This window comes from Apiospora phragmitis (genome assembly GCF_038363925.1).
Source record: "Apiospora phragmitis strain CBS 135458 chromosome Unknown utg000010l:1.0-9815664.0:1.0-9183399.0, whole genome shotgun sequence".
Lineage (NCBI taxonomy): Eukaryota > Fungi > Ascomycota > Sordariomycetes > Amphisphaeriales > Apiosporaceae > Apiospora > Apiospora phragmitis.
This window is the reverse complement of record NW_027117409.1, coordinates 3,082,359-3,107,405: the sequence shown is the minus strand read 5'-3', so window position 1 is coordinate 3,107,405 and position 25,047 is coordinate 3,082,359. Positions and strand designations below refer to the sequence as shown.

The 25,047-nt window shown below is 52.0% G+C and overlaps 7 protein-coding genes across 7 annotated transcripts; 4 read left to right on the top strand and 3 right to left on the bottom strand.

Annotated features, from left to right (window-relative positions):
* Positions 1-316: 316 nt before the first annotated feature.
* Positions 317-1,147, top strand: PG994_010728 (uncharacterized protein; the record flags this gene model as incomplete). The annotated part of the gene is made up of 2 exons (XM_066862137.1): positions 317-426; positions 511-1,147. Coding segments are annotated over 2 exons (747 nt in total), but the record flags the coding sequence as incomplete, so codon positions are not given.
* A 149-nt stretch (positions 1,148-1,296) lies between these two features.
* Positions 1,297-2,955, bottom strand: PG994_010727 (uncharacterized protein; the record flags this gene model as incomplete). The annotated part of the gene is made up of 4 exons (XM_066862136.1): positions 1,297-1,544; positions 1,989-2,471; positions 2,563-2,814; positions 2,874-2,955. The coding sequence occupies 4 exons, from the start codon at positions 2,953-2,955 to the stop codon at positions 1,297-1,299; spliced, it is 1,065 nt and encodes a 354-aa protein (XP_066711246.1).
* Positions 2,956-3,974: 1,019 nt separating this feature from the next.
* PG994_010726 (glycosyl hydrolase) lies at positions 3,975-5,034 on the bottom strand (the record flags this gene model as incomplete). The annotated part of the gene is made up of 2 exons (XM_066862135.1): positions 3,975-4,275; positions 4,373-5,034. The coding sequence occupies 2 exons, from the start codon at positions 5,032-5,034 to the stop codon at positions 3,975-3,977; spliced, it is 963 nt and encodes a 320-aa protein (XP_066711245.1).
* An 815-nt stretch (positions 5,035-5,849) lies between these two features.
* Positions 5,850-8,081, top strand: PG994_010725 (quinate permease; the record flags this gene model as incomplete). The annotated part of the gene is made up of 9 exons (XM_066862134.1): positions 5,850-5,992; positions 6,169-6,218; positions 6,355-6,470; positions 6,550-6,713; positions 6,767-7,107; positions 7,169-7,440; positions 7,506-7,642; positions 7,707-7,923; positions 8,010-8,081. The coding sequence occupies 9 exons, from the start codon at positions 5,850-5,852 to the stop codon at positions 8,079-8,081; spliced, it is 1,512 nt and encodes a 503-aa protein (XP_066711244.1).
* Positions 8,082-8,794: 713 nt separating this feature from the next.
* On the top strand, positions 8,795-11,292 carry PG994_010724 (uncharacterized protein; the record flags this gene model as incomplete). Its single annotated transcript, XM_066862133.1, has 2 exons — positions 8,795-10,001; positions 10,058-11,292. The coding sequence occupies 2 exons, from the start codon at positions 8,795-8,797 to the stop codon at positions 11,290-11,292; spliced, it is 2,442 nt and encodes an 813-aa protein (XP_066711243.1).
* Positions 11,293-11,430: 138 nt separating this feature from the next.
* Positions 11,431-13,729, bottom strand: PG994_010723 (uncharacterized protein; the record flags this gene model as incomplete). Its single annotated transcript, XM_066862132.1, has 6 exons — positions 11,431-11,589; positions 11,667-11,897; positions 11,958-12,550; positions 13,383-13,463; positions 13,540-13,629; positions 13,708-13,729. 6 exons carry the CDS (start codon positions 13,727-13,729, stop codon positions 11,431-11,433), a joined length of 1,176 nt encoding a protein of 391 aa, XP_066711242.1.
* Positions 13,730-14,646: 917 nt separating this feature from the next.
* PG994_010722 (uncharacterized protein) lies at positions 14,647-17,776 on the top strand (the record flags this gene model as incomplete). Its single annotated transcript, XM_066862131.1, has 5 exons — positions 14,647-14,766; positions 14,921-15,599; positions 15,651-16,558; positions 16,610-16,978; positions 17,555-17,776. 5 exons carry the CDS (start codon positions 14,647-14,649, stop codon positions 17,774-17,776), a joined length of 2,298 nt encoding a protein of 765 aa, XP_066711241.1.
* Positions 17,777-25,047: the final 7,271 nt, after the last annotated feature.

Genomic DNA, 25,047 nt, shown 5'->3' with positions numbered 1-25,047 from the left:
TCCGCAGTCGATGTTCTCCATCCCTCGGCCTAGTAAGCGCGGGGTACTCGGGGTATTGTATCATCTCGGGAATTTACTCACACACCGGGTTCATGGCCGTGACAATGCATATAGCCGTCGCTCAGTTTGGATACGGCAGTACTCAACGAATGTTGGACAATTGCTCTTGAAATAGTCATTTTCGTCGTCCATCCAGGAGAACCATCTCCCGCTCAGCTTGACAGGCCTTTGAACATCCACGGCAAATATGTCCAAACAACACATTCTCATCACTGGGGCTGGCAAGTACACTTGAGCTTATACAAAAGCCATAGCCTCATTACTTTCCACAAAATTCACTGCCGTCTATCTTCTCCATGGCCTCATGTCCGGGGCTGCAGAAGCCCAGATGGAGCTGGGCTGGAAGGTCAACTGGGATAGCCATTGGTAAGCCCCTTATTTCCCCGGTGAATCGGTCAACCCTGGGTGTCCTAACGAAAATGCCGGCAGAGCCATCCTAGACCACCTAAGTAAGCATAACCCCGGAGTCGTGGCTATCTTCACGAGCTCTCTCGCAGTTTACGGCCCGGCATCACCAAGCGAAGTGATCACCGAGATGACTTGCCCCGTGCCCATGTCGAACTATGGATCCCAAAAGTTGATGGTAGAGACCTACTTGAACAACCTCTCCAGGAAGCGACTGGTTGATGGGCGCATTGTACGGCTGCCAACAGTCATCGTTCGACCGGGCGCACCATCTGCCGCGGCAAGCTCTTTCGCCAGCGGAATCATCCGCGAACCGCTGAAGCGAGAACGAAGTGTGCTTCCGGTGCCACGGGACTTGGAGATGTGGGTTTGCAGTCCCCAGACCATCGTCAAAAATCTCGTGCTCGTGAAAGATGTGAAGGACTATACATTTGGTATCACTAGATGCGTGAATCTCCCGGGAATCAGGATAACCATCCAGGAAATGCTCGATGCTCTAGAGGCTGTTGGAGGGAGTGAAGCAATTAGTCTCATCGATGAGTCCCCGGATCCTAAAGTCGCTGGAATTGTGGAATCCTGGCCGGCCAATTTCAACACGAGCTACGCCAAAGAGCTCGGTATGGAACCAGATGTGTCTTTGTTGGACACGGTAAGAGCCTTCGCTGATAGTTTAAAACACTGATGTACGTTATTGTTAGAGGTTCTAATACCTAATGCCAGCAATATAAACACAGAACACAGTGCCATACCATCAAAAAACATACCTTTCCATTCTTGTACATTGCTGAAGGAATGCGGGGGGGTCGTGGTTCAGATTCTAGGGGGCAAGATTCAGAAAAAGGTCGGGCTGAGATCCGCTGTGTCGAAGACCGAGGGGCCTCCACCCAGGTACATCAGATGAGACGCGCCCATGGTGACATTGTAATCCATGACGAAGCTCGGGTCTATGTCCGAGAAAATGCTATCACCGGCAGCCATTGGTGCGAAGAGGTGCGTGTTGGCATCCAGCGAGCTTGGTTCCGTTCGATCGTTGGCTGCCATGCTATTTTGGAGCGCCACGATCACTTTGTCTAAGCCATCTGCCATTAAATTCGTAAGATGAAATTTACCGACCGGGGTTGATCGATAGAGCGCCACCAGTCGCGAGGTTAGGTCTATCACCAGCGGCCTCTCGATGAGCTGATCCCCATGGACCGTAGCTAGTTTCGCAAGAAACATACACGCATAGCCAGTCATGGAATGCATTTACGACGGAAGTACCACCAAAGCTGGTTGAATCTCCGGGTCCGAGACTAGTACATTCACTGTATTCGTCGCAGCAGCCACTGCCGACGCTGCTGAATCCAGGAAATGTGCTGGTATTGACGATTCGTGTAGCCCTCTGAAGACATGTGAATACAAAATGAGCCTTGCGTAATGATAGTGAAGAAGACCCCCTTTCTTTGGGAATCCTCCAATTCGTTCATGGTGCTCTGTCTGTGACCAGCTCATACCAACCGATAAGAGACGATTATCGTACGTACGTATAATGGCCGAGGACCATCTGGCCAGCCATTGATCTAGCTGTCTGGAGAAGCCAGCGATCTGCATCACATAGACCTTTGAGATGGGTTCTCCATTGTCGGGGCCGAAAAGATCGCGGATGCTGTGAAGGATGTTGAGTAATGAGACTTGGCTGGCTAGACGGTTATCTTCTTCATTGGTTGCTGAGCACTCGTTGAACTCTTCCCATCCCTGCACAGTGAGGTCGTCCCGAATGACTGGAGATCGACCAAATAGCGTTGAGAGATGCCGATCGGAAATATACAAAATATACCAAATGCGTATGTAGTCCAAAGCGTCAGGGTTCCCCTCTGAGATTACGCGTCGATAGAGACCTGAGATGTTGAATTCGGATGCGCGTCTGATAGCGTGGCCCGAGAGAATCCAGCTTATGTCTGATAACCAGTAAGCGCCGATACTGAGGGCTCGCAGATAGTCTGTCGATCTGGCGTTGGAATATGGAGCTGGCAACTAACTAGTCGCCTAAACTCTTTGCTGCACACTCCATATATCACATTGCTCGGGGGTCGTGCAGGGCGGCCACCGTATATATACAGGCTGCGAGAATCCGAGAGCTTCTGCGAAGTCCATCCAGGGTTTTGTGGCGACCACCAATTCCGTACATGAAATGGTCGAGATGGTTCATGTAGAGCTTGAATAGCCGTTCAGCATCTTCCAGAGACAACTGCCCCTTGGGTATGAAATCGTCTATAACAAGGACTGCTGGTTCATGGGGCTGGCATCGGCATCGTCCGGTGACCGAAGGGCGCTTAGTTTGGTTAAATGATACACGGACTGTATCGGTACCTTAGGGAGATCGTTTATATCTGCAGGAGATAATCGTGGCGAGTTGTCGCACGACGGACCAATCTCGTGAGGCTCCTCGGCGGCCGGTGTTTGTAACATTTGCCTCGTCCTGTGGAGTGGCCCAAGTGAAGGAAGGTTCATTGTTCTTAGCACTCTTTGCAATCCGAAATGCATCATCTCGAGATCCTGGATCATGGCTTCGCTCGTTCTAGGCTCCAGGTTAGCCTTCGCAAGTAGCATGCCGATTCAATATAGACTTGCTGTGATCTTTCGCTAATCAGTGTTTGAAGACTCTTGTTGAGTACACAGCCCTAATTAGAAATGTCAGTACTGATAGGCTCCGGTTCCCAATATTTCAGTAGTAATACCAAGTTCTTCTCTATACACCTCCTACATCGTTTCTGATTTTGATCCATCACACATTTGATCTAGGAGCGACCAGTTAGAGGATTTCTTGGTTGGAATACTATCACTTCCACGGTACCTTGTGCTTTCTACAGGAAGCGCATGCTGCAACGAAGAGTCAATCAAGTCCTTGGTGGATGCACTCGATCAGTCAAGATATACCTTTGATTTTGCGGGAAATCATGGGTATATGGTTTGTGGCGCCATCGCTGTTGCTGTTGTGTTCTGTAGCCCGTGAAGCTGGGACAGATCCATTGCCGTTCAGCGGCGGTGGTGATTGCTGTACAGTGCCGAATAGCGAGACTGGAGAGTGGTCCAAGCCGTCGGCTTCCATCCCAGAACTCTCGTGATTTGCCTGTTCCCAAGAGCGCTTCGACATGACTTTTTCATGATGTGGCCCCGATAAGTAGAACAAGCTGGACTGGAGGTTTTCACAAATGATTGATATGTCAGGTAGTTGGATATGAGGGAAACAAGCCGCAAGATTTTAGGCGATCTCCGCTGTCTGTCGCATTGAGGCACTCCTCGCCTGTACCCATATACCCCAACCCCAGGCCAGTAGCGCGGGGTTTTCCAGTCTGGGGCGTAGCCAGGATCAGGGATTTCGGTTACGGTAGCTGCGGAGGACGCGGAGAAACTGGAGGTACCTATCGTGTTACAAGCATCAGAAACAGTTCATTGCATCAACATGAATTTATACACACAACATGTGCAGATTCTATTGGTTTTGCCTGTTTGTTCAAGTGGTCCGAAGACTAGCCTCCTCGGACGAACGCCTCTACGTCTTCTATATGGACATATTTGATGTTCTGTCGGTGAAAAGTGAAAGTAACATGTACACTCTTCCCAGCCGAGTCCTTCTCGACAAATATGCTGGGATAGCTCAACTCCCTATTGGATCGGTCCATCGAGTTGTTCGTCATGCAGAACCCGTGACCGTCCTCGAGCACCCGATACTGCCACGTTTTGCCTTCATCCTCTGACAGACCGACCGAGAGTGCTTTTCGGGGAGTCCCCCAGATGGCTGTTCTGCCATCGACCTCCGGCTGATTTACCCTGGTGTCATCAGCCGGGGTTATATCGTCATATAGTCCTTCTCTGCGCTGCATGTCTGCAGAAGCGCTCGAGTCGTTGAAGAAGATAACCATGTTACCATTGGGAAGGGCTGCCGCACATAGTCCCGAGTTGGGATTCGGGAAGCGTCGTCTTTGTTGGAGGCGTCCAGTCGAGTCCATCATGGGATGTTGAACGGTAAATGTGGTCGGCCCAGCTCCGGAAGAACGCGACATATGACTGCGTCTTCGGTAGAGCCACAATGTTCATGTGGACACATCCGGTAGAACCAGGCACGCTGTTCTCCGACCAGGTCTTGCCGCCGTCTTTGGTATACATGACTGCCGACACGTCGTCGCTACCGATCCAGCGGAAGCCAGGAGGTACCCGGCAGTAAAAGATGGGAAGCACCCAAGTTCCGTCGGATAGTACGACAAGAGGTTGGCGAACAAATGCACCTTTCTTGCCTGGAAAAGGCGCGAATGATTCGGACCATGTCTGCGCTGCATCGTTCGACGTCCGTGCCAAGATGACCGCCTCGTCTTGGTTGCCTGCAGGCTGTGCAGTGTGGAAGAGCCATATGGTTTCTGTGGTTGCAGCTTCGGCCCTCATCCGAGGAGATCTTTGTCGGGGGTGCCCACGAAGGCGAACCGGGTTGTAGGTGAGACTGGTAGATGGATATGTCGGAGCAACCTTCTTGAGTCCCTCCAAACCAGACACAAAGAAGTGTTTTATCTGGCAGTTCGAGTAGGTTGGATCCATGACATTGTACTGTCGCCGCTTCTATGCTGTCTACTCGTCCAATGCCCGGCTTGGATCTGGGCATCAGTGGCGTAGCCATATTGGCACGAGTTCTCTCGATGCCGAAAGACCTTTTGATGTTGCTATTGTTGAAGCAAAAGCCTATGGTTATCCGAGGAGCATAACAGTGTCTAGTACGTATCTTCACTTGGGTGTTTAAGCAGAGCCTACCAAACGTCTCACACTCACCACTAGAGCTAATATAACAACTAGATGGTATGAACCCTGTCGTCCCCAGCCAGAAATGCAACTGGGTATCTGCATTCTCTCCGAAGTCCCCTCACCAACCCCGTTGTGCAAGTAAGTTGTTCCAGTATATGCGGGGAAGAACCCGGCTAGCATGACCATGCTGATCTCGGTATTCTCTCCGACGCAGGGAGTGGTTTAGTCGGCCGAAAATGAAGTCCCACCCCATAGATTGCAGCCAAGCTTTCCATTGTCCCCACAAGTAGCATGCCCGCCAGTATTGAAGCCAAGCCAACAGAATCTGGGGTAGACTGGGGAAGATATGGGGGAAATAACCCGCACAGTTTCTCTGGGGAGAAGGCCCCGTATCGGACATCTACGAGGGTGTGTGTCAAAGGGTATCTAAGCTCGCCAATACTATACAAGCTTGTCCAATCATGTCTGTATGGCCAGGGCCTGTGGCTTGTATAATACAGCTCTACACTTCGTCTCTGCGTCTCTCTGTCCTGGTAACTTCTCATGGCCTCACTGTTTTTCCCTGCCTTGAGTATTAGACTGTCCGCCAACAGCAATAGGTCAAATACTTTAGTATGGGTGGTGGCACTTCGATCTGGGCCAGCCCTGAGTGGCGGTCCGATCCCAGGGAGATCTTCAACTGGAAGATTTTCTATCTGACCACGTCCGTCGCCTTTGCTGGCTGTGCCTACGGGTTCACCAGGGGAACATTGGAGGCGTCCTAACCCTCAAGAGTGGGTCACTATCTTCTCTATCAAGCAGACTTCGTGGCCCGTCTACAAAGCGTCACCCGCTACACTGCTACTGAGTAGCATTCAAGCCCCATGGCTTCCGCATCCCTAACTTAAGCCTGCTCTCTATAGAGGTTGCTGATCCCCAAGTTGTAGGTTTCAGACATGCACTTGGCCTTGACGTCATGAGTAAGGCAGATGCAGACGAGCGAGGTAAGATACCCTCGTTGAAACTACTCGAGATGCATCATACTGATCTATCACAAAGCCGGAAACATAGCGGCGATGTGTATGTTATTGCCTTACCCCTGATCCCGACCGAGAATAAACCCCTGACACGATGAGCTAGTGGCTGCGGGAGGTTCTGCTGGAGCACTGATTGCTGCGCCTTGCGCCGACTTCCTAGGTCGAAAGAAGAGCATGACCCTATATGGTTTTCTGTTTCTCATCGGTGCTACCATGCAGGTAAGAACGATGTTTTCATGACTGTTATATTGTGGTAGACAAGCCAAACACTCCAGAAAACTGATAGTCCAATCTCTAGGAAATCGCCCATCTCGGCGTGTTTTATGCCGGAAAACTGATCACTGGCTTGGCTATAGGAGCCACCAGTATGCTGGCGCCACAATACCTGGGAGAAAACTCACCCAAGAGTGTCCGCGGAAGCTTGACAACATCCTATAACCTCTGCATTGTCCTGCCGCTTTGGTGAGTATACCAGACCTCTCCAGCCTTCAGCATCTCCTGACCTCGTCGTATAGCCTGGCTTTTTGGGTCAATTATGGCATTTCGCTTTGGCCTTCTTCCAGCGACCTGCAGTGGAAGCTGGCACTCGGCATCCAGATCATCCCCGGAGGCTGCATGTTCCTGATGATGTTCTGTGAGTTCTTGATCAAAGACTTCGGTGGTCGGTGGGTGGTACTAACTCGAGATGATGCAGTCGTCATCGACACCCCAAGAGGCCTGATAACGCGAGGCAAGCGAGAGCTCGGCCTCAAGAATCTGTGCAAGCTGCGAAATCTCCCGGCAGAGCATCCGTATGTCCATCAAGAGTATAGCGAGATCTGCGCACAGGTCGATGCAGAACAAGAGCTCACCAAAGGTAGGCCGACTCATTCTTCTGTACACTGATGGATGTCTCTAAACGAACGACCCGCTTCCAGGCACGAATTACTGGGTTGTCATGAAAGACATCTTCACTATTCGCTCCAACACCCGTCGCTTCTTCCTTGCTACGACGCTCTTCGTCTTCCATAAATTCACGGGCACCGACAGCCTCAACTACTTCGCACCCGAGATCTTTCAGATGATTGGCGTGAAGGCAGGGTCGCTCTCTCTGCTGACCACCGGTGTCTGCGGGCTCGTCAAGCTTGCCACGACCATCGTCTACGTGACGGTCATTGTGGACCGAGTAGGCAGGAGGAAGCCACTGCTGGTAAGGACGACACCAGTGAAATGCCTATCACTTGATAACTGCACATGCTGACGCTAGATTTGCAGATTGGCGCGGCCCTCCAGGCTACCGCGATGCTATACATTGCACTTTACGTGAGATTCGCCAAACCCGACTCTACCGGCGGAACTCCCGCTGGCGGTATCGTCGGTATCATCTGGATTTACATCTATGCGTTTGGTTGGTATATTCAAGCCCTATCTATTGTACGTGTCTATAGAGAAGATTACCAGCACAACAGTGTACAGTACATTCGGCCACAGCGTTGCCCCTTATATCACCGCCGCGGAGATATTCCCAGCTAGGATCCGATCCTTTTCGATGTCTTGCTGTTTCTTCATCAACTGGATCGTGGACTACGGCATCAACAAGGCCACGCCCATCATGATGACGAAGCTCGGATGGGGCACTTTCCTCCTATATGCCATTCTGAGTTACATCGGCTGCGTCTTCATCTTCTTCTGTGTAAGTTCAATCAAAAACACGAGAAACCCGAATTTACCATCTGTTGCACCGTAGGTAACAATGCTGACATGAAAGGATCGAGATAGTTCCCGGAGTTCAAGGGGAGATCCATAGAATCGATGGATGACCTGTTCCAGAATTCCATCTGGACTATGTGACGCCATGCTTATCCGGCGGAAGAAGACAAGGTCCGTCATGATGTCCAGGACCAGGCAGTCCAGATGGCCAAGGATGAGGAGGCAGGCTTTGACAAGAAAAACGAGGAGGCGACAGTCGTGCACAGGAGAGTCTATGAGCGAGTGGTACCAAACTAGTTTGTCGTTATGAAATAGTGTTCATTTATCAGGAGTCAGATACAATCAACGTGCTGTGGCCCCCTCAGCTTGGGCACTGCCAGGATACAATGGTGGTGACGCTTATGCTGAAAGAACTGCGTGATTGAAAAAATCGAGCATCATGACTTTATTTCCTGCCCTGTACAGGTGGCCAATGCACTTTGTTGTTCACAAGTTTGTATCTGTATCTCCGGTGAAGCGGCGGTGATGGTGATTCAGACAGAATTGAAATCCGATCAGGTATGGCCCCACTTTTCCCCAATCTGCTCTGCATCCCCAAAATCAGCATCCACCTTGATTGAATAAATGAGACTCTCGCCGCGCATCACTTCGCTCCAAGCAACGGCGATTTACCACAATAAATTATGCTCCTGACAATCGCTTCCGACACATGAGAAAGGGGTAAATCTTATGTGCACTGCAGTAACGTGACATCGCCTTGTTCCGAAGCGAGGTGCTGCAGTTGCCCTCGCTAATTGCAAATCTAGCATTCGCCGCCGACCCCCTGAGGGAATGAATCAAAGTGGGAGTCCAACATGAGACTCCGCGCAACGAACAAGCAGAAACGCTTCCGAACCTCAGATCACATCCCCAGTCTAGGATCCTCGGATGACGAAGCTGATGGAGTAGCAAAGGTAGCTGACGAGGACTCTAATGATGCCTTCATCAACGCACCTGGCGCTGAAGACGATGGCGACAATGTTGTAGAGCCAGATCCAACATCAGAGTCCGACAATCCTCCGTCGCATGACCCCGGAAGTGTGAAAATCAGGTCCCGCAGGAACGTAATTAAGAACAAGCTGCGCGAACCCGAGACCGAGAGGCCACCAGGAGAAGTCCAGCCCTATCCTTCCGACCCTGCCTCCAGGTGGACACGAGCTTATGTAGGACCGGTAACTCGATGGTCTCGCTTCCCCGAGCTATGCCAATACTGGTTTGACGATAGAAATGAATACCAGAAAGTAATCGATGTTTACTTGTCTATGTGGGCCAGACACGAGCTTCTACCACCCAGGCTTCTATCTTCCGAGCAGCTGAGTACTGCTCGAAACCCCTGGATGCCCACCAGTTTCCCCGAGGACCAAGAGAACACTTTTCTCCAGTGGTACATACGCCATCTATCTAGTCGCGCTGGTGGCCAGAAATCCACCCTTATGCCAGACAGCACCGCTTTACGTTGGTACCTTCCTCAGACCGCGACTGCCCTCATATCACTGCTTGGTCCCTTTGATGCACTGAAAGAATACAAGACTCACCAAGGGCAATCTATTACGCTCGCGACAAATTCACTGCCCGTCGAAGATGACTCACCTGACGATGGTATTGAACAAGGAGGTTTCTTATTGGACGTGGGAGGCATTGTTATGACCATGGGATGGGCGCCTCTGAAGAGACATGGCGATCAACTCCTGGCTATGGCAATCATACCATTTGCCGATCAAGCCTATTATAGCACCCCGGAGGAGGCCCCCGAGGAGTCTACTATGAAACAAGGCAGTATCCAGATATGGCAGATCCAAGTTGAAAAAACTGAAAGGGGCATAACGCGCCCATCCAGAGCCCAGCCAAGACTCGCAGCAGCGCTATGCTTTGATTGGGGTCGCGTCGTGTGTATGCAATGGTGCCCGGTTCCGCTGCCCGTCGATGACCACATTAGCCTACTCGCAGCTCTTTGTAGCGACGGTAGGTTGAGGGTGGTTGAAGTGCGGAAGCCTCAGCTGCAGGGCAGTAATGCAACATATGGTAGGTTCTTTTCTTTCGCTAAATTCTCTAGCTGGCCATCGCTGACTTCCTTTCAGAGGAGATCCAGGAGCCTCTTGCTGTCATGGAGATAAGAAACGAACAGGGCGTAGAAGTATCCTGCTTCACTTGGATCAACACCAACCGCATTGCAACCGGCCTTACGGATGGCTCTGTGGTAGTCTGGTCTATCTTCCCATGCAGAATTCTTCAGCGCCATCCCGTTCATTCGAGCCCTGTCATGGACATCACCTCCAGTTATCCTTCTCATCCGTTCGTCATTGTGACGTTGCCTGTGGGTGGCGTTGCTACCATCACGGACTTGAGTAAACCCAATGGAGAAATGGTCTATAACCCGAATCTTATAATCGACTTTCAGCCGAATCTGCTTGCCTGGTGTGAGCACATGAGGGGTTTCGTCGGCGTGTGGCCGTCAGCTTTTCCTGCCAGCGGCTGCATCTCCTTCATGTCAGCCCGCGTATTCCCGCAAGCCCGACTTGTACTCTCCCTAGATGGTCAACCCACCTGCCTCGCTGTGGGGTCATGCCACCCTTACGTTCTGATCGGCTCCTCAGATGGTTCACTATGGATTGTCAACGTATTTCGCAAGGTCACTTTCTACCGCAAAGCTTCCCACAAGCTGAAGCTCTTCCAACATGAGTTCCAGGAAACCCCCATTGCGTCGAAAGCCAACAACGGTGAAGATGAGCAGGCGGCCCCACGAGGCGTCTGCCGGATTTTGCAGGGATTCCGCCCTTTGCGCAACGGTCATCCGAAAGCCAGCCGGGGTTTGAAGATGAGACAAACGCAGATAGAGCAAACGAAGAACCGAAAGAAGGCCAAGGCTGCGTCCGCCAAAAAGAAGGGTCGCAGTAAGGATAAAGTCCCCACCCAGGACAATGCTGCGGAGGAGGACGAGGATGCAAGCCGAGTCGAGGATCAGGCGGACGTATCGGTGCCTTCGGGCGAGATAGCTGTCTACGCGCCCCTGAGCCGCATCACTTCCGTATGCTGGAACCCAAATGTCGACTTTAGCTGGTGGGCCGCGGCAGCGATGGGCTCGGGGTTGGTTAGGATCATGGATCTGGGAGTCGACATGCGGTCAGATCATCGTCCACCAGCAGGAGGAGACATTGAAGAGGACCCGGGGCTAGACATTGGACAAGACTTCCAGCCGGATGAGGATATGGAGGATGCAGAGGACGACTTTGGGGAAGGGGAAATTCTAGGCGATGAAGGAGCTGATGACCCTAACATAATTGGTGGCGGATGGACGGCGGTCAACAACAAATAATCCTGCAGTCGGCTAGAGGTCGGGAGCTTGTTGATTATACAAGTACAATCCATGTCTTCGCTTGTTGCAATTGCGTCTATCTCTAAGTCTATATATCTCCGTAGGCCCTCAATGAAGTCTGACAGCGCTGAGTGCTGACTAGCACTGTGCACCTAAGACTGTATGGTGATAATCAAACGCCTTCGCCATGCCAATCAGATGCGACAACGCAGCGAACAAAATGAGAATGTGGAATAATTGGTGCGAACTACCCCAGATGTCAAAGGTTTCGGGAAAGCTTCTCTCTGGCCACCGTGCCTAATGTTTCTTATCAGCAAGAACCCGTCATGGGGGGCTTTGGTGGTGATGATGACTAGAAAGAGGGTAGCACTTACAGCATAGAGGAATGCGCCGAAGATATATAGGAAACCTTCCAGCAAGACCCAACTCAGACCCATCCGCTGGTCGAGACCCTCGTAGCCGTATGTCTTCAGAGCGTGGCAGATGGGAAGCACGCCGGATACACCAAGGCCCACGAACATCATGGTTCGGTATGGTCTCCAACTTGGCGTCCTGAAGAATTCGACCCAACTCACTATGCCACAGCCTGCGCCGAGCACAAAGATCTTCATAGAATGTGTTAGCAGGGTTCAACAGAGAAGAGGGTGTTATATAGGAACACTCACCCCGTACATGTAGACCTCCATCAGCTCCGGCAGGCAGAACAGCCCGTAGTAGAGCGCGGGGACGTAGCTCCCGACGATGAGGAAGACGATGCCGGAGTAGTCGAGCTTGTTGCCCCACTTGGCGACGCCCGGGCTGTGGTTCATGAGGGTGTGGAAGGTGGCGCTCATGCCGAGGCAGGCGACGGCACCGGCGAAGAAGCAGGCGAAGACCAGCACGTCGCGGGGGCTCGCCGACGCGTAGCGCGGCGCCACGAAGTCGAAGCCGTAGTAGAGGGTCAGGCCGCCGGCCGCGGCGAAGGCGCCGCAGCCCAGCAGGTGCGTCCAGATGTTGACGCTCTCGTTGTGCACGTACAACAGCGACCGCAGCGAGCCCGCGTAGCTGCCGCTGTCCGCCCGGTACCCGCGAAGCAGGAACTGGTTGTCGCGCCGCCACGCCGGCAGTTCGTCCCAGTGCAGGAGCCGCCGCAGCGCCTGCTCGACCTGGACTTCAGCGTTCTTCGCCGCCGAGGCCAGCGACGCCGAGGCGGCGCGGCCGCGTTGGCGGAGCGTTTGTCCTCCTCCGGTTGCGTTGTGGTTCTGGGGGAAGCCGGGGACTGTGGCTCCCGGCCGGTTGCTTTCTTGGCGTTGGCCATTGATGCTTGAAGAGAATAAATTTGATGTCTGTGGTATTGAATCAAGCCGAATGTGGCTCGGTATCCGTGCTTGCTCCTCGTGAACTTAACTGCAGACGGCACGCCTATACACACTTATACCTTCCGCTTCCTTGCTTGCGATTTGTTCTTGTCGTCGTCGGAACAGCCCACTATTACGTGTCAGTCGGCCTAACCGGCGCGGGATTTACTGTGGTCCCTTTTTGTTGGGAAAACGCCTGGCTGGAATTTTTTGTTGTTAGAAGCACGTGTAAAAGTAGCCATTCCCATGGAATTTTTCGCCGAGGCTGCATTTCTGCTCAATTGCTATCAGCTGATTACATATCGGATGAGGATTCCGAATATAGCATATCCACATCCACCACGTGCAGAAGGGGAAAATATCATGGCCGCTGTCGCACTGATGACAGTCTCTATTATAAGCTACTCAAATCACACGACAAAACGAAAGGTTGCATACAGCGGTATATTGAAGACTAGTCAGTGAATCTACGGTAGAAACAAGACGGCACGAAGCACAATTTGGCATGAATTTGTGTGGGTATAATTGATTCAGCAAGGAGCATTTATAAACTAACGCCCCGAAACGTGTGATCGTGTATAGATGGATTTCAGTCGTATCGCGTGAGGCATCTAGCATATGCAGATCGCAGCAGACCGGATCATGTCTCTCGTCACTCTTGCATCGTCCAATGTCGATAACAGCATAGCCGAGATTCGAGATTGGTCAGCGGTCCGCCGTGTCGTATGTAGTTCGTCATCTATTTTCTGCCGCTCTTCTTGATGCCTTGGGTGCCGGCGTTCAGAGGGCCCTTTCCTTTCGCCTTAGCGGCCATCTCGGCGCGTGCCTTGGCATCTGCAGCAATCCAGTCAGAACGAAACTGCCGCGGGAGGAGAGAAGAAGAATAGAGGATGAAAGGGGAAATACGAACCAGCTCTCTGCTTCTCCTGGAAAGCCTTGTCCTCGTCGTCGAGATCCTTCGCGACCTTCTTGGGAGCCTTCAAGGGCTTGACCTTGCCGCCTGAAGTCGAGCCATGTCAGCGGACGTGTGCCTGCGTGCGCAATGTTCATGGAGGGGTTATCAGATCTCAAAACGTACCTTCTCTGTTTGCGCCACCCATGATGGTGAAGGAAGCACGAAGTCTGAAGTGGAATGAAGGAAGTCGAAGAAAAATGGAACGCGGTGAGCAAAGCGCCTTCGATTTGAAGTGCACTTGTCGGGTATCTTGAATGGCAATGTCTGCAGAAAGACTTCAACGGTCGGTCAGAAAATAAATCGCATTGCTATTAAAAGTCCCCAACCCGCGGGGCAAAATCCCACTGGGAAAAGGGTCCTTTGTCAATCCATCAGCGCCTAAAGAGCCCCCAAAGTCTCGGCTCTCAGGCGACTCATGGGACCATGGTGGGGTGCTGCCGATAAGATTAACTGGACCTACCAGGACAGCGGGAACCTCTGGTGGAAGCACGGGTTCTTGTAATTCCGATCTCCAACAGCCCACCTGCACCACCAGCTGGAGCTTGAAGGTTGTTGATTGGGGCCCAGGCTCAGCTCATCCAATGGCAGAGCATACCTTAGCTGTACCGTGGTTAAGTGCCTTCGTCACTTCCATCAAGAGTTCAGCCTCGTACCTAATTGACGTTTCCATACATCTAACCTTATATGCAGCGGACGACAACTCGTCAACTCTTCAAGTTGTTTCTTCTTTGGCTTCTCTACTACACTTGCAAGCACGAATCTTTTGACATTCTTCAAGCAAGCCAGCAATTTATCAAACGAGCAACTCGCTCCGGACCTTGCTCGTGTCTACTTCTTCTGACGCTACCTGCGTGCGCAGCCATTCGCGCCGTGATGAGAAGGAGCTGAGAAGAGACTTCCCGGTTCGGCTCATTTTCTGCGCCTCGATATCTATTTGTACCTCTGGCTGACACTGTTTCTTCTGTCTTACCAGGCAGGGAAGGACTCGACTCGAGCCTTGTAGCCTTTTACTGAACCGCTCTTTGAGCTGATCTGGTCACAAAGAGCAGATTGACCTTGATCATGGGTAGCCCAGCTAGCTCTGACGAGGGTGAGATCCTGGAGAACGGTGTGGGGAACTCCAAGGCAACTTCACTGCCTCAGATTGATGGGATTGGTGTTGACCGTCAGGACAGAAATCGAGTAAGATATTCGAGATCAAGATCGCCTGATCATGGAGACGGATCAAGACACAACAGCGGCCGCAGCCGCTCGCCACGAGGCTACAAACGCCCCCGGAACGAGCGCGACTACCAATCATCAGGACGTGTAAACACGGATCCTCGACGCTTCCGAGTTCACTATGAAGATGAACGCGACGATGCACGTCGTTCCCGCCTGTCCTACGATGACGATGACCGCCCGCCATCCCGAACCGCAACAGCTGGTTTACGATATGATGACAGCGACCGACCAAGGGCTAAGAGACCGGCGTCGCGATCGCAGCCGGGATCGAGACAGTTATCCCGAAAAACGACCACGAAACCGCACCCGATCACCATACCGGCCGCCCCGTGGCGGGAGAGACAGAGAAGAACGTACGCGGCGGGACGGCGACAGGTTCAGTCGACCGGTAGAGAACGGCAGGGGTAACAAGTACGATCATCTGGGCTCCCCAAGGCATGTTCAGAATGGTGTCATGTCCAAGCGGGCTACTTCGGTAGAAACTACGAGTACTTCGAAACATGATACTAAATCTGCTAAAGGGCATCCGGTCGATGATGAATCTGCCAAGGCCTCGGCCTCGCAAGCTGCACATGGCCCTGAAGAGGTAGAAGCTGAGCCAGTCCTTGATGAAGAAGAGGAGCTTGAGCGCCGGCGCCGTCGGCGCGCAGAGCTTCTTGCTAAGGCGCGTGGACCTAACCCCATGCTGGTACAGGCTGTACAAGCCTCCGAGAAGGCTGCGACTGCTGCTTCTCCAGCTCATACACAGTCTAGCACGCCTCTGGTGACAGAAGCCAATACCCCACGCTCAGGTAAGCCTAAACCCGATCTACAGGCACGAACGCCTACTGACTATCATATAGTCATGTCATCTCCCGCCTCGCCAGGTCGCGCAATGCAAGAGGGTATGTCGCCTGCTGCGCTGGACATCGCCACAGACCAGGACCTCATAAACACCCATGGCAAGACACGAGATATCGAAGACGACGGTCCTTCGGCTGCGGACTACGATCCAACGGCAGACATGAGAGAGGATGAAATGAGGGACGAGCTTCGCAATGGCAACATCGGACCTCATGGTGGGGTCTTGCCACCTGAAGAAAAGGCGGAGATCGCGCCCAAGGAAGAGCCACAAGCTCCTCCTGCGCAAACTTCAGGTGATGATGATGATGACCTTGATATGTTTGCCGAAGATTTCGATGAAGACAAATTTGCTGCCCCTAAACCTGATGCTCAGCTAGATATGTCTGCAGATGATCGCAAACTTCCCGCAGCTCTTGCGGAGCCGACCCAGGGAGGGATACTCGAAGGGGACGACAAAGACGGCTACTACAAGATTCGCATCGGAGAGATTATGAACGGCCGTTACCAAGTCCAGTCGACACTAGGCAAGGGAATGTTCTCCGGAGTGGCGCGCGCTATCGATATCACCACCAAGAACTCGGTCGCCATCAAGATGATGCGAAACAACGACGCGCTCAGGAAGGGAGGCTATGTTGAAATTGCCATTTTGGAAAAGCTCAACGAGGCTGATCCTGAGAATCGGAAGCATATCGTCAAGTTCGAGCGCCACTTCGAACACAAGGGCCATCTGTGTCTCGCTTTTGAGAACCTCAGTCTGAACCTGAGAGAAGTCCTGAGGAAATTTGGTAACAATGTGGGCATCAACCTGCCCGCAACGAGGGCCTACGCCCATCAGATGTTTGTTGCTCTGGCGCACATGCGGAAGTGCACCATCATCCACGCTGATATCAAGCCTGACAATATCCTAGTAAGTGTACCGAGCCGACCCAACGCCATACTCCTGACTAACTGTGTGCAGGTCAATGAGTCTCGCAATGTGCTCAAGATTTGTGACTTGGGTACAGCTATTGACAGATCAGATGCCGCAACTGCACACAACGAGATTACCCCGTATCTTGTTAGTCGCTTCTACCGAGCGCCCGAGATTATTCTGGGAATGCCGTACGACTACGCTGTCGACATGTGGTCCATCGGCTGCACCCTGTACGAGCTCTACACGGGCAAGATCCTCTTTACTGGCGACAGCAACAACCAGATGCTGAAAGCGATCATGGAGATCCGAGGCAAGTTCAGCGCCAAGCTGTTCAAACGCGGCCAACTGTCACACATGCACTTTGACGACATGGGCAACTTCGTCAGCATTGAGCGCGATAAGACGCTTGGAAAGGTACGTTTGCTTCTTATTGGTCTCGTCATGTCTTAATTTGCTCCTCAATCCTACCGTTGTCATGTCCCAACCCCATCTGTCAGCATACATATCATTTCTATGATCCCTGCATTTTCTATTTATACAAGCGCTGTTTTGGGGGGCTGGGGAATCGTCTGGAGCAATTCCATGCGGCTGCAAATAAGCCCCAAGCTGTGGTCGCACCGACCCGCGGTCGCTCAAACCTTGAAGTGTTCACTTTGAGATCTTCGGGTGGATGCCGGCCGAAACGCTAGCCCACCGGAGTAGATCTGGGGTGACTGACTTCCTGGTCTCATGGATGTTCCCCCGAGCATCTTGCATAGTCGCTCGTTTCAGGCCATGCGGCCTCGTTCGGAACCGTCAGCATCCTCTGCAAGCTGCAGAACCATGTCGGCGCTTGAAGTGAGCGTGAGCAAGGTAGTGGATGGATGGCGCGGACCTCTTTGGTGTCCCTCTCGTTCTAGTTGGATCCCATGCCCTGTTCCTTGTTTCACGGTTTTTGTCAACATTGACTATATTAAGAAATACGACGCTAATTTCGGTCTATCTCTACAGACTACTGTGCGCACCATGGCCATCGTGAAGCCGACTCGGGATTTGCGCACGCGCCTCATGGCTGCTTCGGGTGGCATGAGCGATGTTGAGTCTCGAGAGCTCAACCAGTTTGTCGATCTGCTGGAGCGATGTTTGGCGCTTAATCCGGACAAGAGGATTACACCTCTCGAAGCACTGAAACATCCTTTCTTCACGACTAAGATGGTCATGCCGGTGAGATAGGAACACAAACAAAGGCGCCTCGGAATACACTTAACTCGGATTTCCACGTACATTGGTCTATCACAATTGGGAAATAAACTACGTACAGTCCGTTAGATGTGCTACTCTGGATCGAGACGAGAATATCCCATAGATCCGACCCAGAAGCACACACCCATTCATGGAAAGTTTCCACGAGTATCAGATAAATGACAGAGTGTTTCGTTCACAGGTCTCCTGCCGCACTCCTGTGCATATTTTGCACATCATATCAATGGTTTTCGCTTACTAACAGCTTGTTCTTTTGAATGTCTATCTCACTATTATTGAATGCAATAGACAGGCATTTGCCTGAGCAGGATTCTTATGGTTATCTGATGATGTGACCTACCTTGATCAGACCACCGTACCACTGTAGTCAGGACCAACAATCTTAAGCAGAAGGCTTTGGACTCCTGATGTTGGCAGCAAAGTAGCTGCAAGCATGGGGCACAACAGCCCCTGGTCGGATGGGTATTGATATTCCTAAGGCCATGGAATCTTATTCTGTCCACAAGCGAATGCAATTGACTTTGAGCTGAGTAAATCAAACCAAGATCATCTCCCTGGGCTCCCTCTTGGCTAGTAATCCTCTCGGCGTAATCATGCCACTGGATGATCCTACCACCACCCACTGCATGCACGTTGGATGCAGTCATCGTCAGCCAGGATCTGTTCATACTTGTAGTATCACACAGTCAGTCACACTCTTATCTAAAGTACATACGTAAGGAGACTCCCGGCCCACCACGATGACATCTTCCTGGGCGTCATCCGTATTCCTAAGCTGACTCGGATGATGGAAGAGTGGACGCTTCTTTCTCCCTGGCCCGGATTATGGGGTGCGTTAGTAGGACCGACCTCCCTTTGGATCATGTGCACCCAGTTAGAAGGGAGGAAGGAAGGCGCGGAGGAGTTCCCCAAATGCATGTCATGTTGTTGCGACTGGTGCAATGCACTCCTGCGGCGTAGGCAAGGGTTCCAAAATGGAGAAAGAACCATCACCATCCATGACTGACAACGCTGAAGGCAGGGCTCTGCTGGGTAAGCAAACGAACCTGTCGGGTTGCGCGTCTTGGTTTGACTAGTCGTGGACAAGGAACGTGATTAATCAAATCAATTCGATATCCATGTCGCCGGCTTTAGCTGCTTGGCTAAAACTCCGAGATTCCTGAAACATCCAGCCTCAACGGCACATGCCATGATAAACCGTGGCGGTGTCTTTCTTTCGCGCGACTATGTAGACTACCTCCCGTCGTTTGAAGAATCCTACATTTGTACGGAGTATGAGGCGTGCCAACAAGCTAGAACTCACCAAGCAGGGATGGGCCAAGCTGTAATCTTATCTCGCCCCGTCCAACGAGAGATATCAATGGCCCGAAAAGCAGGATCTCTCGAAATAGCAACAACAACATCATCCTCGCTCGATCCAAGTGGAGCCAAGTGGACCACGACGGTTGATTAGACGCCCGCCCCATGAATTGTTTTGTTTTAGTTGTTGCGCGGTAAAAGCCCGGTCGGTCTTCACGACACACTCAGCATAGCCGCCGTCCCAGAAGGAAGGAATATTAGAACAAACAAACACGCCTCGGGACTTTTTTTCGTCAACGTGGGCATGCCATGTCGTCCTTTGGCCTGGGCCTAGCACTTATGTAGGGCTTCTCGGCATATGTAGATGTTGTATGTTGCCGGTCGCAGGATTGCCAGCCAGCCAGCCAGTCAGCCACTAGCCGGGGGGTCCGTCCAGTCGACTGGGAAGTTATTCCAGACCGCAGCCAGCACCGCGGCCTGGCCTGAACCCTTTCCAGTACAGCCATGATAGAGCGACCCCCTTCATTCATCCAGATCAACATCATCGTGGCCGTTGACGGTTTCCGATAACCGTTCGAGACGAGAGCTCAGTTGAGCAAGTCCAGATCTCTTTTATTCCGTATCACACAGCCACGGCAACACATCGCACCAGGTCAGTGGCCGTACAGATGGGTAGTATTTCCAGACCGCTTGATGGCAAGATGCTTTACACGCTCTCTATTCGCTTTCATGTGCGCGCCACATCCCTCACCTCCTCCTTTCTGAGGTGTCGCGACCTCTCCAGAGCGGAAAGTAAAAAGGGGCTAGCTGGCAGATCGTGATCGCTCGGTCCAGGCAGCTCTTGTTAACTGGCAGACCACAGTCAGTCAATCAGTAATATGTGGCACGGCGAGAGATGTCTATCATCCATGTCGGTACCCTACCTCACATTGTCATCCCACACAGTACACAGCATGTATATATGCGTGTGTCAGCTCCCTCTCCTCCAAGTTCCGGGGATGACATGCTGCATCCTCGCGAGCGAGACACGACAGGTAGAATAGGTCGGCATGGAGCAGTCTAGTGTAGGCTTCCTGCAGGCGTACGTACCGGTTGTTTTAGGTCCCAGCCGTCCCCCGCAACAACATGTCATGCCTTCTGTGTAGAATCTAGATTTAACCTCTTTCTTTCCTTTTCTTTTCGTATCTTAGCGCGTATCAAACGTCATGTCATGTCTCTCTCTGTGTGTAGACCGGATCCTGATGTTATTGTGTTGTGGTAGTGGTGACCACATGCGCACTTCGGTGTTTCTATTATTTGGTAGCCAGTTGGGAGCGGGAGATGGTGGTGACTAGCCAGACGTTGTCTCAAAATCCAGCAAGAAAGAAGAAATTCTCGCGTGGTCTTTTCCTGCCTGTCCCAGACACTGGAACCTTTCCCCGGGTTAGGTGAGGTGAATCAAGGTCGGCACGCTTGAATGTACGGGTAGTACAGTCAGTTGTGCATCCACCTCGTTTGCTTGTTTCCCTAGCAAGCCTGGCAACCTGGGCATCAATCAGCCCGACTGCACGACTTATTTTTGGGACGTCAGTCTGGGAGTACCTGCGGAGGAGGAAAACTGCATCATCATGTGTCTGATGGATGTCTGGAATCGTGAGAATCGTTCGACTCTTTTTTTGCAGAAGGAACGGGGAGATGGGAAGATCGCGCCAAGGACGCGAATGAACCATTACCCGTAGTGCGCGCCCCTAATCAATGTGGTGTCACGGAGTCTACTATATCTAATATATGAGTGGCAGGCGGAGGTCACGCATGCAAACACAAGGCAAGGCTGAATGGAGGACAGAATGTAAGCCGAAACACCATCATCTTCGAGCCCCAGCTGTATTATTTGCCGCTCGGGGTGGCGCAGGGAAGTAGGAGAGAGACGATCTTCGGGCCCGCGCTGCGGCTTGCCGGCACTAAGGCGAGCGAGAGTGACAGACAGCTGCAGTGCGTGCTACGTCTCACGGAGGCTCCGGGATCTACGCTGATTCGGCCCCTTGGTTTCTTGGCGGCGGCGGGGACAGAGACAGCCGCTTCAAGATACCGTAGACGGACGCCAGAGTCAGGTGAATGGATGCCTAAACTATCATTCATGTTATGGTGTTCCGAAGTGACGCTTGTCCGTATACACAATCACTTGTTATGTCGATGAATATGACCTATTAGTTATACGCCAGAGATGGCCTCCCTACCCATTTGATTGTTCATGATGGAGACAAGGCTACTTGCAACCCGAGACGGAGGTGCGCTGTAGTACGAGGCACCACGAGATCTAATCAAGTCAGACCTGTACCACCGAATCCCACGTTCTTTATCTCGATCGATGGAGCGTCACTTCTCAACACCATCAGTTCCATCCGTGCTGACTCGTCTCTCACTCTCTCTTTCGAAAAGGGGATAAAGTTGCCTGATATGGGATCGTAATCTGTCGATACCATTACTATGTGCGTGATTGTGGAGGCTGTGAGAGTCACTGCCTCGTTTAGGCAGGCACATCTCGAAGTCGCCTTTCGGCGGTGTTAACCTTATTATGTACGACGGAGGTAAAAACAAATGCCGAAAAAAGACGCCGCCGCCGCGCATCTCTTTACGACCACATCGACTATTCTTCTTGTGATGAACAAATACCACCTCATAATTAATTAGTGAGCAACCAAAAGGGCCTAGGCTCCAGGCTCTAGCCCCCTTTCCTCAAGCGCCCATGATTGAGTTCGTGGCCGTGACTCGCACTCGGACGACGGGCAGCCACTCAGCGAATGACATTGCTGTTAGACGGATTCCCGGCGGCGGGTTGCGTTAGTTCACGGTCGACAGTGCCTGCCTTCCCCCCTTGAACCTTCCGCGTGCCTCTCTCCGCGTACCGCCATTCAAGGGCGCTAGGCGAAGTTCGGCTGAGACGCGATATGTCAAGCTATTGCAGCCTGTTAACCCGTGGCCACCTCTGTCCGTGTGTCAATCGATCGGTCGAGGCTCTGGCGCAAAGGCATAGATAGGTACTGCGGTACATACATATGTAACGTAGATACCTAACAAGAGGGGCCTGCGACGAAGATCGTGAGTTGCAAGGAGTTCAGCCTGCTAAGGGGGGACTATCCAACTCAATTGATGAACAATAACGAAATGATTAGGGTGAGGTTTTTTATTGTTCATTGCGGCGTCGGACCCCTAATTTGGCAATAGTTGACCCTTTATCTTTTACCAATATCGAATGCACGTAGGTGGCCCCCAATTGTAAATCAAGGGTCTAGGCAGCGGGAGGGCAGACGAGAAATGTGTAGGTTAAGGTCTCGCGGCAAAACCCAAAACGTTGCCGCGCAGCCGACGTAATACGACTTGTACAACCGGAGCGAAGTTTCGTCAACTGATCTACCTCTCGCACAGGAAGGAGAGGGCACAGAGGATAGACCATGGCACGCACCCAATAATGTGTGGTCAGCCCCAGGCAGCGAGGCACCACACACACTCTATCCTCTGCAGGGCGATGATCCTGACGCAGGAGATTGTCGTCGTCGCTGCACCAAAAAGTACAGGGTCCCATCGAATGAGAGCGCCTGGCCGGAGACTTCTCTAGTCTAGGCGCTTTTTTACTTACGGCACAGGTCGGCGGCGGGAGCGCCGGACGGGCCATAGCGAGAGCTTATTGGCTCTGTGACGTGACGTGGGGAGATTTCGAGGATATTCACAGGATTCATCAGCGCTTGCGCGTGTAATAAGTTGACTTTGACATCATGATGTTTCTATTGGTAGACGATATATGGACGATATGTATCGGGTGCCAGGTGGGACAGGGCCGTGGGGTCCAACCGGGTTGGCGCCGGCGTTATGCCTTTTTCGTATCGTGTTCCAGTTTGCAGGGCTGCTGTTGTTATTGTCTTTTCCTTCTTCTGCCTCGTCCACTAGGAGCGAGTGGGTGATCTGATAGTGGACAGAAAGGAGTGACTGTGCTTTTTTGGCCACCCAGGAGACACAGGCACAGACGAGAAATCTCTCGGCTGCATTGGAGGAGTTCCCCGGAGTCATCGCTCAGACTCGTCATGGAGGGTACTACTAGGTGGCCTTGTGAGTCATTGGCTGTTATTGGCAAAAAAGAGCAACGACTTGAAGGATTCGGGGGATGACGAACGGGTCCATCCGGCGAACGACGCAAACGTCGCACTGTCATTGGGGGACACGGAAGAAAAGAAAGATTACTAGGACAAATAGTCTTACTCACAAGGCAGACGTTCGGCTGAAGGCTATTTGGGTACAGTATCTCGTTGTCAAAACGCCGGCATGTTTCCGATTAACCCAGCTGCTTTGGGAGGTCCCGAGTCCGTGGATTGCCTAGGCCAGATCTGTGTTAGTATTGGGCCAGTCATCACGGGAACTAGTCCAACTTCCAACGGCCGGGTGTGCTCGTGCTGGAGGAGAAACCCGACTCACCTCACCTGGCCTGCTTCCAAGGGCCAGAACCAGGTAGGTAACTCTTGGCAATATCACAGGTGAGCATGTGTGTGAGGAGAGGGAGAGAGAGAGAGAGAGAGAGAGAGGGATGAACCCCCCCTTGACCCCACAAACATACTACGACATACTATTGTCACGAGTTCGTCAAATGCATTGCATTGGGTTGGCAGGCTCGGCGTTACAGTCACTTTGAGTGCCCATGATTGGGCCATTCAACCCCCGAGAGGTGCATCTCGAATGGAAGTCTAGCGAGTAAAGACACTCGCGCCTTTCATCCCATCTTCTTAGCACGCATTAATTCAACATTCTTCAGCTGTTTCGTCATAACTAGGTATAAAACATAACAAATTGTTGAATGTTTCCGACGGCTGGACGGCCGCGCTGCCAAGTCCGTACGTCCGCCTGAGGCCACCTACTGCTACACTGCCGTCGTAGTTGTAACTGATGAGCAGCTGGGTGTTGTGTCAATGCTTGATCGATCATAAGATCAACCTGAAGTCCTTAATACGGCATGGTGCGGTCATGACCTGAACGTGCCAATATCCAAGTGTAAATCAAACAGTTCAGGATCACATCGTCAGCTGGAAGAGGGGACGAGCGAGCGAGCAGACAGGGAAGCAGGGGAGCATGAATCTCATGCTGTCGCTTGCTGTTCCCGCCTTCTTTTTTCCCCACGGTTTGCTGCATGATGGGCAAAGACCACATCGACCACTTTTGGCCAGGGATTCGGCCCCTTCTGGCCCCTTGAAGTTTGTTTCGGACCCGGGGTCCTGAAAGCTTGTCAGCCTCGAGATTTCCAACCTACCCCGATGGAAAAGAGAGGCGACAAAAAAGAAATTCCGCATTCGTGCGCCGACCGAGGCCTGAATCAATCCCACAACAAGGCAAGGCATGTTTATTAGCCTTTTCTCAAACCCCCATCAACCCATCGACCGAAAGATGCCAGGTGGTCCAAGCGAGGTTTGGAAAATGTCTGGGAACTAGCTCACCGGCAAGGCCATCCTAGACGTCGACGATGCCGATTCCCTCGACATGATCTGATATGGCAAGGGCAATGGGCAAGGCCGCGCAACGAGATTGACCAGACTCGAACAACCAATTCCAGTTGCCTTATGTCTAGGGATCATCATTCCAGCGGCCAAGAGGATTTTGGGTGTTGCAAAATGGTGGTGTTGTTGACTGCATCCTGAGGGGCATGGTTTCATTGAATACGAGCTGCCGACATTCCCTCAATATCAACAAGCAATATCGAGGTCTGCGAATAGAAGACAAGCGAGACTAGCGTCTTCGGCCTACCCTTGGACAAGTATGCTATGCATGCATTGCATTAATTCTGCATCGGCGGTGAAGACGATGAGCTGGATAGCGAGCAATGCAATATGGCAATCGCATCGAGGGATGATGCGGGCATTGCCAAGCCACATATTTCCTCTCCATCTTGTGTTTGACCGGACGGGGTTGGTGGTTGCAACCGG